This window comes from Rhipicephalus sanguineus, chromosome 5 (genome assembly GCF_013339695.2).
Source record: "Rhipicephalus sanguineus isolate Rsan-2018 chromosome 5, BIME_Rsan_1.4, whole genome shotgun sequence".
Lineage (NCBI taxonomy): Eukaryota > Metazoa > Arthropoda > Arachnida > Ixodida > Ixodidae > Rhipicephalus > Rhipicephalus sanguineus.
The window spans coordinates 7,052,824-7,064,578 of NC_051180.1; the positions used below are offsets into that span (position 1 = coordinate 7,052,824).

General features: G+C 48.4%; 1 protein-coding gene across 1 annotated transcript in view; it reads right to left on the reverse strand.

Moving 5' to 3' along the window:
- LOC119393153 (uridine phosphorylase 1-like) overlaps positions 1-6,221 on the reverse strand; it is an 88,521-nt gene extending 82,300 nt beyond the window's left edge. Inside the window, exon 1 of the mRNA XM_037659976.2 lies at positions 6,043-6,221. Coding sequence (XP_037515904.1) covers positions 6,043-6,107 — 65 coding nt within the window. The 5' untranslated portion in view covers positions 6,108-6,221. The remainder of the gene's footprint in view (positions 1-6,042) is intronic.
- Between the last annotated feature and the right edge of the window lie 5,534 nt (positions 6,222-11,755).

An 11,755-nucleotide genomic window follows, 5' to 3' on the forward strand; every position in this document is an offset into this window, starting at 1 on the left:
CGTAACGCTAGTACCAGATCTTGAACTCCAAGGTGGTGCCAGTGGGAGATTTTTCCTGTGCGTTGTTGAACAATAAAAAATTCGCAGAGTGTCGTTAACTAAAAGCCGAATTCTTCTGTCTCTCATTCCCCATTAGCAGCCATTGGCATGTTCCAGTAGGAAACGTTAGTAGAAGTAGAAGTGTAAGTGTTAGCTAAAAGCCGACTTCTTCTGTCCCTCATTCCCATTAGCAGCCATTGTTTACCTCCAAGGTAGTGCCTGGTGAGATTTCTCCTGTACGTGATTAAACAATAAAAATTTTGTTCAAAACGCCGTTGATTGATGAAATAAACCAACGAAAGACGCCAGATGTTTTGTAAAAGCAGAACGAAAGAACGCCAGATGTTTCTAAAGCAAAACGAAAAGACGCCAGCTGCTTAACGAAAGACGCCAGATGTTTTCTAAAGCAATGGTTTTCTAAACAATGAAACTTCACAGCGTACATGTAAAATTAAAGTGAGCTGCAAGTCGTCATAACTCTCATCGAACCTTTAGTATAAACGCGCCCGATCTCACGTCGGTGATGATGTACTGGGCAGAATTCACGGAAGATTCACGGTTTACCGATGAACCTCCGCAGCTTCGCCCACTCATCATCATTCACTCCGTGGATATGCTGTGATTTTTCATGTCCCCCAGCAACGTGTGCACTCTTTCCAAGCTCGCGTTGTCAGATGGCGGTTGTGATAACAGACGGACAAGCGTGTCGAAAATGCGACTCCAGCGTTCGCTGCGATCGAGTGATAAACACGGTAGCGCGTCGCTCGCACCTTCAAAACACCTGGCTAACGGTAAGCGCGAATACAAATGTGTGCCTCGGAAAATTCCGCTTCTGCGCGAGGGACTTTACACGTGCGAATGTGTTTAGAGCGCAATTACTACGTTTCATAGATCAGGCCCAACGCTGTGGAAGCTATGCAAGAAGTTCGGTCAGCGAAATGTGAAAGTCCGCGCGTCTCGGGCTTGGATTTCGTCATTGTAAACGTGGCCTCCGCGATTGGCTCCGGCTGCACGCTACAGGAACTGTATAACAGCGGAGGCCACAATACGAAAACAAAGATGCGCTAAGCGATCCAGAGCAAGCTATTGGTAATCGTACAAATAAAGGCGTTTACTTATTTCTAAGGTAGAAAGCATCTTCATTGATTACTCAGCCTAAAAACGAAACGTAAAACCCACGCATTGTGGGAATCAATTTCTTGCATAGCAGATAGCGAGTATAGCAGCCTATGCCGGATTTTCGGCCTCGAGCCAAGCGCTACGAGGTGGTTCGACGTCTTCGTGTAAACTCGGCAGTTATGCGCATATCGTTTCCTCACCAGGTGCGCCGAGTACACTGGCGTGTAAAGGGTAGCTCGTGGCCCGATAACGTCGGCACTCATGTTAGAGCAGAGACATCAGTTTCATCGCCACGAAGTGCACGCTACGGGGCGGTGATGCGAATATCATACGTAGCGGTTGTAAGCGCATTCGCGCTACGCTTGACTAGAGCTTTCTTATTAGGGTGGCTTGTTTGGCAAGTAGGTACATGGTTCTTGGTAAGGGAATGCCAACAGTCCCAAAAGAAAGCAGAAGAAACCGAGAGAAGAAAAAGAGACCGGGACAGGAAGAATGCTGGACTATCAACTGACTTTAATTCGATGAAAACGCGAACAGTAGAAACCGATATGAGCATGCACGCAAAAAGCAATCACACTGAAAGGTCCCATAGAATCACTCTCAAGAAACCGGACCTCCTTGTCATTCAAAACCACAGATGGCGCACTCGCACACTTATCAGGACCAAGTTTGTAGATCTGAAACGCCTCAAGAATTTCACGCTCTTTCTGTGTTTCAGCCCTTCCAGTCACCGAAACGTTGCTGAATAGAGGGGCACAACCGCACACCTTGCAGTGAATCGGTAGATTTCCACCCGTGCCCGTAGGGAGTAAATTGGCGCGCATCCTATCATTAACACACCTGCCCGATTGACCAATATATTCTTTGCCGCAGGTCAAGGGAATACTGTAGATAATGCACGTGTCGCACCTGCTGAATCTAGTGAAATGCGCACTATTACACCTGGGCCTACTAGCCCCATGTCGCGCAACGCGCTTGCATATGCTGGCCAAAATGCAGGGCGCTGAAATACAACCTTTACGGCCCCCACTTCAGATCAAGGAGTGCCCCCCCCCCCCCTTCCGAAAAAAAGAAAAAAAAAACCTGACTACGCGACAGGCCGCAACTACTTTGAACAGCTGTCTCCTCATTGCATTCAATAAGTTCCTGAACCGCCACAAACAGCTCTTGATGGGGAACGGAGTAATCATGCTCCTCTATGTCCACCGAAAACGCTGAGTTCGCTGTCATATCTGCCGACTTCAAGACATCAATCACCTCCCTGGAACTGTCAATGCCAAAAGGATCATCAATGGTCAGGGACTTCAGGGATAGTTGTAGAAACCTCATGACTAATTTCTGCCAGGAATCTGTTTCCCTGAAAATGGTTCGCATGGGATACTCAAGCTTGTGGGTTTTTACCGTAAAAAAGACCGCAGAAAGCACATCACCCTTCCTGACGGCCTTCTCCAAAGACTCGAGGTTCAGCCGCTTTAAAAGCTTCAGTGCCTTCGTTCTCACCCTCGGTCAAGGTAAATGTAACCGGTAGCGAAGCCTCCATGGAAGCCCACACGTTAAGAGAATGGCGGCTCATCAGCTGCTCATGGGGCTTAGCACCATCTGTGTAAGGAGGGAACACTTCTCGCGGAACAAAAAATAAAGCGGATGTGAAGCCACATCCGGTATTTACGCAGGTTCCTTAAAGTGCGCACTGCTTGTGTGCTTCAGCTCTAACAAAAAAAAAAAAAAGTGACTCCCAGTCACTCCAAAATGATGACATTTCTGTTTTATTCAATGGTCACAAGAACGCAATTTTATGACATTGCAGACAATGAGCACCAAGTGTCGTAATAAGTAGTACATTAAGTGCGCGGACACTACGTGCACTATGTTTTGCCTTCTGCTCCTATCTACCGCGTCACAATTCGCATGCCTGTATACAGGCATGCGAATTGTGACGCGATAGATAACTTGGCGCTCTGCTCACCGATAGCAGGAATAATAGTAGGCACTGCGTTTTCGCGAAGGGAACTGGGCCACATGAATACTGATTCACGAAAATCCAGCGAGCACAGTATTCCGAACCGTTGTCCCAGTTTCTTATCTAGAAGACATGGGTCACCAGGCGTGTTGCCATTGCATCCTTGCACAGCACGTCGTTTCCGCGTGTAGGGAGGCAAGCACTCGGCGTTAAATGTTAGCCGCGTCGTCCCGTTGTACACCGTCCGGAAAACGTTCACTAACAATGAAACGCACCTCACGACTCCACGCACATCAAAAGTTAGGTTCTCACCACAATAATTCAGAGAACGCATGCAAGTGTGGAACACCAAAACACACGAAGGGCGTGTCGTCGCAGTCGAACTTTACGAGCACGCCTTTGCAAACACCGCAAGGGCTGCACTGAACAATAATGACGTGCACCTCTCTTCAGAGGGCGCTAAAAAAAGGTTTTTGGACACTGTCATAAAATGTTTTCGCATTGATTTTATATAATATTGTTCGGGAAATAAATATGTCATTTGTAAAACATTAAGATTGCTTCGCCCTTGAATAAAACTTGTTTTTTCGCTATTAGTGCTTCTTACCTCCACACATAGTCGCGCTTCAATCGCAGCACCCTTAACTCCCCTTGCTGATGTTCCTGGCAATAGGTTCTGAACCGCTTTTCGCCCGAAGCTGCGCGACCTATTTGAATCGACCTTGCCTTGGTGGCTTCGAAGCAGCGGCCAACTCAAACGGCCAACCAGCGGCGCTCTTTAAATAGACGCGGTCACTTCCCGCCAGCGATGTTTTCTGACCTGCGGAAAGATGATATCGGAAGCCACCGCTTTTACCGGGGGCAAATTTCGGGGCGGGCCATCTTTGAACCGCACTTTCAGACTTCTCGCTCGATGTAAAGGAGCGCACTTTGGGAGCGGAATCCCGATGCTGCTTATTTCAAAGTGCTTTATCGTCCTCCGTTAAAGCGATATCCTTCAGGTTCCGCTCTTACCACCTCAGTGCTGCAAGATATGTCATGACATGCTCGTTATAGTGTTCTCAGTCATTAAAAAAAGTGTCTCTATAATTTTCACTGCCTCTCGCAACAACCGCACAGTTCTTCTGAACATGCAGGAAACCGATAGCCCTGGGATTTGCAGTGAGGCACGAAAGCCTGTCCGCTTGGCTGTAATCTTCGTTCATGGTTTAGTCATTGGAGTAAATTTAAAGTATAGCAACTATGGCAGGCAATCGAATAACGCGACTGGAAGGCCGTTTCTTCTCAGTCGATGCCTGAAGCAGTGTCTCAGGTGGTGTTACGGGATCGCCTTTGACCAAGTGAGGATGTTAGGTCGCCGTGTGTCATGACGACCTCACAAATTTCGCCGATCTGAGACATCTCGTATGACTCGGTCCGATTTTCGGTCTGTTGTCACCGACGGTCACTTTTCCCGCTTGACGAGGCATATAAGGCTTACGCCTCAATAAAGTCCCTGCGTGGGTGCCGGCGCTTTCAACGAGAACACAATCGTTTAATAATACCGCAACTATTTCTGCTGGCTCAGAAAATATTTTTTTAGTGAAACCTTAATTCCCGTGCTCGGCCCAACGTAGAAAAGGACATGGTTCATCGACACGACTGCCACGCGCAGCCCACTGCTGCGGCACGAACGAAAACTGCAGCACCCAACCGGGTGTGTATACGTCATCCTTCTTCTGTTATTCAATTCAGTTGTGATTCAGCACTCGTCGCGTGTTCTCCCGCTCTGTCTGCATTTGATTTCTTTTTGCGTTGTTTATTTCCAAAATGCAAGCGCCCAACTTTCCATCATTCTGACTGGTCTTCTTTAATGAACTGGACGCGGCACATTCGTTGAGAAGAAGCACGACCGCATCGATCGCTCATACTTCACATCGCATGCACGTCGGTGTGTTCTACTCTGTCATGCATATTTATCAAGTTGTTGCTTAAATGTACTGTCCCCGCAACACTGTCGTGCGTGTGTATACACATGTCCGGGCACCCGCAGGTCAACTGTGTATACAGCTAGAGGGTTCCGTCCCCGGCGCGCGCATTTCGAAGGCGGCGAAATACACTCGCGTACTTGTCGTTAGGTAAGCACGCTAAGAAACGGCAAATCGTCGAAATTAATCCGGAGCCCCCCAACTACGGCGTTTCGTATAATCAAATCGTAGGTTTGGCGCGTATAAAACCGTATCGATATTATTGTACTTGTTCGGGTGTGTACGGCGCCACGTTATCGTATTCATTCCGCTTTGTAGCCCTTCTATGCATTCTTTAGAGATAACTCGTGGTCTAGTCGTCTTCAAGTTCCTTCACTCACATCTAGTTGACTTCGTAATCATCTCAGTTTCAGGCGCATTTTCGGCCTCACAGAATCATTCATTAATTCTCACCGCAGCGCGCCAAGGCATTATGAAATAACCTTCCAGTTGACATTGTTTCGATAAACAAATCCTGCTAAATTTCGCGAACTGCGTGTGTTCCCTTGACTTTGTATAACGACGCTTTTCCCGTTTTGCCTCTCACTACATAATGCAATATAGCATACGGTGCTTCTTTTTTCCTTCCAATGTTCGCGTTTCTTTGTTCCACCTTCAGTGCGGTTCAGTCTTACGCCTCATTTGTTACACTGTAAAACCCTCCTCAATGCTGCTCTGGGACTGTGTAGGGTAGCAGGAATAAATGAACACCGTTCTTGTTGAGCGGAGATGGCATCAGAGCCTCCTTGCAGCTCGGTGTTCGTCGTGTCGGAGGCCTATCGACGTGCAGCATCATACGGTGGTGTCACACGCGATTTCGTTCTTCTGCCACTTGACTTTGAAGCTGGGTGGTGCGATGGAAAGCGATGGAAGGATGGTGCGACGGTGACGAGCGGCAGTAACGAAGCGTGCACTCACCGCGAGTAGCCGCCTGCTGCCCGGCTTGCGTGCTGCGCCATTGCTGAACGGAGTCTCGCCGGCATTGACACGTGACGTCGCTGGCGTGCGAATCGATCCCAGGCGCGCGCACCAGCGCCCACTTGCGACGCGCAACGAGTGCGGCCCGCACGACGAGCCCGCCTCCCGGTGGCATTTTCTTGAGTTTCATCTAAAATGGAACAGCTAACATACTTCGTAAAATGCACGAAGGGCGAGCAAGAAAGGGAGGACCGAAAAAAAGCAAAGAATCCTCACGCTTCGTGGTGGGAGTCGTGATGTTATGCGAAGCGGTGAGGGGGCATTCGCTCTTGGCCTCGAAGGAGGCGAAAGCGGCTAAACGCGCTGGAAATCCGCTCTCTGCGGTCGGAAAACCACGCGGCGGGCCCGACTGTTCCGCCACGCGACAGCGGAACGCCTTTCCGCTTAGCGGGAAGCCGTACTTTGGCCGCGCCAGCATATTGCCACGCGTGTTTCATTTTGATGTATTCGGGTTTCACCCGCAAAGACCGTTAGCAACGCTTGGCGCAGATCACTCCAACGTATGAGAGCATTCGGCTGGCAGTCCAGCCTTCTTCGAAGGATGTAATTGAAAATGTTTTCGGATGATGTTTTCAATTACATCCTCCGAAGAAGGCTGGACGGCCAGCCGAAACTGTTAGGATAAAATAAATATTTGTTTTGTTTCCTATATATAGTACGAAGTTTTCCACAATTTTGGTTACGGTAGCCAGAAGAAGTTCTTTACCATATATATATATATATATATATATATATATATATATATATATATATATATATATATATATATATAGGAAGAGAAGAGACACAACTAAGCGGTTATCCTAATTTTATTTGCCAACGGTTTCGACCGGTGGACCGGTCTTCGTCAGGGCTTATGAGCAAATACAGCGCTATGCGAACATCCAAAATCGTCCTGGTCACTCTTAGTTGAAGGAAGGAAAGGGAGGAAATAATAAATCAGTCAAGTTGTCAGCGGTGACGTATAGTGTGTCAAACAGTTCCTCTCGGCTCATTCGCTAGAGCAAGCAAAGAAGAGAATGGGGAAACAAGTGCTGTTTCGGCGGAGTAGAGCAGGTGCCGTAGATGTGCCGTAAATTAAGTGTTAAAGGGACACTAAAGAGAAAATGGATTTTTTTCATACTATTAAATCAGTCTTTCACGATTCCAAAATCCCCATGCTTGCTGCGAGAAGACGCTTGGTAAATGAGAACTCACAAAAAGAAAAAAAAGAACGGGTGCGAAAATGTCGTGACGTCACAGATTTTAACAGCGTCTACTAGGTCCTACGTAGTTCCTAATCAGTAAACATGAAGGATCGGCGTCAAATGAAACGCGAACAGCGGAGCACGTGCCACAAGCATCAGCGACGGTATTAAGTGCTCGCCGTCCAGTCACCACGATTGAAAGGCGCGCACATCCGGTGTGGCAGCACTGCGCGATTCCCCTATAGTGAAACAGTTTGGCTTCTCTTCTACTTCTGATACTTGAGAGGAAAAAATAGAAAAATATAAGCGTGTAAAATAGCGCGAAACAAGCGAACAAAAAAGTGAAACGGCCAAAAGCGCCACGCACGCCCACGCCCGCCCCCTTTATCACCATGTCATAACTACGACAGAAGCGAAAAATCCCACAATAAGGGGATCGCACAGTGCTGCCAAACCGGATGTGCACGTGACTTTCAGCGCGTGACTTTCTGACGCGGCGTCGCGCCCTCTCCCTATGGGGGGAGCGGGCGCGCGATCACGCGAAGCTGCGCGCCTTCTCTCTTCATAGAGAGAGGGCGCGGCGCCGCGTCAAAAAATCACGCGCTGACGCACTGCAACGCGCACGTGTATTCAGGCCTTAATGCTTGGGCCACGCGCTCCGCTGTTCGCGTTTTATTTGACGCCGATAGTACATTGTCTTCTGAGGGGGCCATCGACTTCACATGCCAAGGTTCAGGAAATTTCCTTCAGCCAATCTCGCCGAAATACGACAAAGACACTTTGAAATTCGTGACGTCACGTGCGGTGATTTCGGCGCGATATTCAAAAGTTAAACTAAGACCTTGTTTTTCTCCTCTATTAATAAACATATGATGGTGAAATTAACGGCGTTAGAGTTCTCAGTGTACAATTTGCCAATCTAAACTGATCCATTGTTTCACTTTAGTGTTCGTTTAAGTGTTAACAGGTGTGTTTTGGACGATCATAGTGTAGTAAAGCCAACTGTCACTAGAATTGAACAAACTTTGCTTATGAATGTTATACAAGTAAATTTATTATTCCTAGCGTATTTTGGGCACTTACTCAATGTACCAATGCACTAAAGCACTGAAAGAGAGTAGCATTTTGGAAGCGATTTTTCAAAAATACCTCGGCATGTAAAGCGTTGAAGATATGTGGGCTCAAAGCAAGGAATTCAAGTCAAATAACATTAGCTGACTCACTGCATCGAGAACCTCAGGCACGACAATGCTATATTTTATTTCCACACCTTGTTGCCCGATAAAAGTAGCCAAATACATGCGTCTTTGGCATTACACCAAACTAATGCACAACTAAACGGCTGAAAATTGACTGCTAATTAACCTAAATAGACCAAGGAGACCTTCACTGATTCACGAGCTGGTAGCCATAGGCGTGCGCACAGGGGGGGGGGGGGCAGGGGGGGCGGCCGGCCCCCCTAATCACCTAAGAGGGGGGGGGCGCAAAATCTGCCCCGTACATTGACCCTTCAATTCACCTAAGAGGGGGGTGGGGCGCAAAATCTGCCCCATACTTTGACTTAGTAGGGTGGGGGGGGGGCGCTGCGACGAACCTTTGCCCCCCTAATGGGGAACCCTGCGCACGCCTATGCTGGTAGCATCACGCTCAGGCGCCGCGTGAAACAGTATGCTGCGCCGAAAAGCTTAGTCGAACAGGGTGGTGACCCGCGGTGTGCAGTGTCTCGGGAAATACTGCTTTGCTGATACCCCATGAATGAAATAATCGTGGTTGAATCATTAGGCTGAAAATTGGAGAGTTATAATTTCTCCACACAAAGCACTTGTGCCGCACTGCCACAGTTGACCTGCTGAGGGGGGTGGGGGTGGGAGTGGCGAGCCCCTCTTTAAATCATGGAGGGGTGGCCGGACCCTCCCTGACTTTAAGCCCTGGTTCCAAATATCATCAGATTACCGACGGCCGACGCTATGTTCGCTGCTATCAGCGCGTACAGCGTGAATTGCTTGTACTTTAACATTTCATTTCCCGGGCACAAGTTCGCCCAAGTAAGAGTTGCGTATTTCCTAGTCTTGCTACAGCCTTCTTCACCGTCACAAGCACGGGACAATATCAACAGCGAGGTGTAAACATCCGGCCGCAAATTCAAAATGGCGTCCAAGGAGTCGGCGGCGATTCTAATCGGCGCAACCGCAAACTACCCGTGCTGCACGTCAAAGCTCACAGCCTCTACATGGACGCGTTCCTCGAGAGCCTGATTTGGATTACGGTTGCCGACAAGACTGGCATTAGCAAAATGTGCAGTTGGAGCAGCGAGTCGGCGTGCTCCAACATATCTCTCTTTTTTTGCACAGCCGGCCGAATCCCGCCGCGTGTGCGCTTATGTGGATTCTATGATGTATCCTTTGAAACAACTGCTTGAAAATGTGAAAAGTATTTCCTTTTCGTGTCCTGTATGCATAACTTGAATTCAGTATAAAGAACGCATGCATTCTTCTCTCATTTGTTAACGACGGTGGCAGAACAAACGTGTTCGAGGCGCGAACACACCCGCTCTGGCGTTTTCGCTCTCTTGTCAAGTGTGAATACAAGCTGGACATGCGCAATGTTTGATGCTAGTGGTAAACGAAGCGGACACGTCTTTGTACAATTTGGCTTACCTCGATTACGCTGCGAGAGAGGCATTTCGCCACGTCTGCAGTCTCATTCGAGCGCTGACGTCACTTTCATCGAGGGGAGATGTGCACTCCAGCGTGCTGACGTGCGTGTCACACGCGGTTGGCGCATCCTTCAGCTTGCTAATCTCTCATCTGCCCACCCCAATTTCCGCCTGGCGCGATTGCCTTCTCTTGGAATGCAGTCGGTCGCCTCCTCGCTACATGACCTGCCCACGGGTATTTCTTCTTGATTTCGACTGTCGTTCACACGCGTTGGTTCCCCGACCCATGCACTCTTCGTGTCCCTTAATACTGCACCCGTCATTTTTCTTTTCTGTCACCCTTAATTTAAGCGGAACTCTTTTTGTAAGCCACCAGGTGTCTGCCCCGTCGGTGTAAGTACCGGAAGGATGCATGTTACTTCTCTTGAAGGATGACTGATGCTCACGAACTAAGGACACCTCGTTCTTATGGTTCGGATCTACGGTCACTACCGCATTTCTTTACCACTTCCAGTGCCTCGCTACCTATCGCAAACAACCTCTGTTCTCTTCCCAGACTGATGAACATCGCCTTAGTTTTCTGTATATTCATTTCTAGACCCACCATTTTGCTTTGCCTGCACAATTTATAATTGCGCTTTGCAATTCGTCCCTTGAGTTACTCAGCAAGGTAAGGTCACCGGCGAACCACAGGTTACTATACGGTAAATTCTCCATTAGCTCCTAGCACCAACTCTTCCCAATCCAGGGCTCCGAAAGCCTTCTGTAAACACGTGGTGGAATAGCATCGGGGAGATCATATCAATCTGCTGTCTTTAGGGGGATTTTATTGCTTTCTTTACGGAGTACTAGGGTGGCTGTGCAGCCTCTATGGTCATGTAAGAGTGCATATGTAATATTTATTACATGGTTGCAAATGCGTATAGTTAAAATTAAAGCCGCAAGCAGCACAATAGCCAACGCTGGTAGTTATCAAATACTATGAAGTGTTAGTCAGCACAAGAAGAATCATTAGTCAGTGCTAGCCACCAAATAAGCGATGTCAGCCGGTGGTAGTCGACACTAGCTAAATTAGCCACGCGACATAAAGAAGCCGGAAACTCGATGGGTGCCTCTCTCACCAGGAAACCACACGCGTCCGTCGAGCTTTTTCTTGGCAACATCGGCACGTCCGGTGACGGCCCAAGGTGCGGCTTGAGCATTGACCAGTCAGGCGATGCGGTGTCGTTGTCTAGAAACCAGCGCTTGAGGTAGAAAGGCAACGTTTCGAGGCTTGTAAAGCTCGTATCCCCTCCCCTTGTTACCTGAACTTGTCCTGCCGTAACTGTTGGTGCCATTCTTCGCGAGCCCATCTTCGCAGTCGCAAGATTCGAGGATTCGATTGGCGTAGCCAGAAGTAGGGTTTGGGGAGTTGAAATCTTTATATTTCGTATTAACATGTGCACGTACACACGAACACAAGCAATGATATACACGAGAGAGAGTCAGAACCCTCCACCCGAAATAAATTTCTGCCTACGCCCCTGTAAATTACGAATACGAACAGATTGAAATGGCCGAGTAATCTGAAAATTCAACGGCAAGCATTCGCGCGTGTAAGCATTTCACAACCACAAGATAGTCACTGTGGGAAACCGATATCATGACGCAATTCAGTATGTGCAGAGCTTGTATTTACACACACACACACACACACACACACACACACACACACACACACACACACACACACACACACACACACACACACACACACACACGCACACACGCACGCACGCACACACGCACGCACGCACGCACGCACGCACGC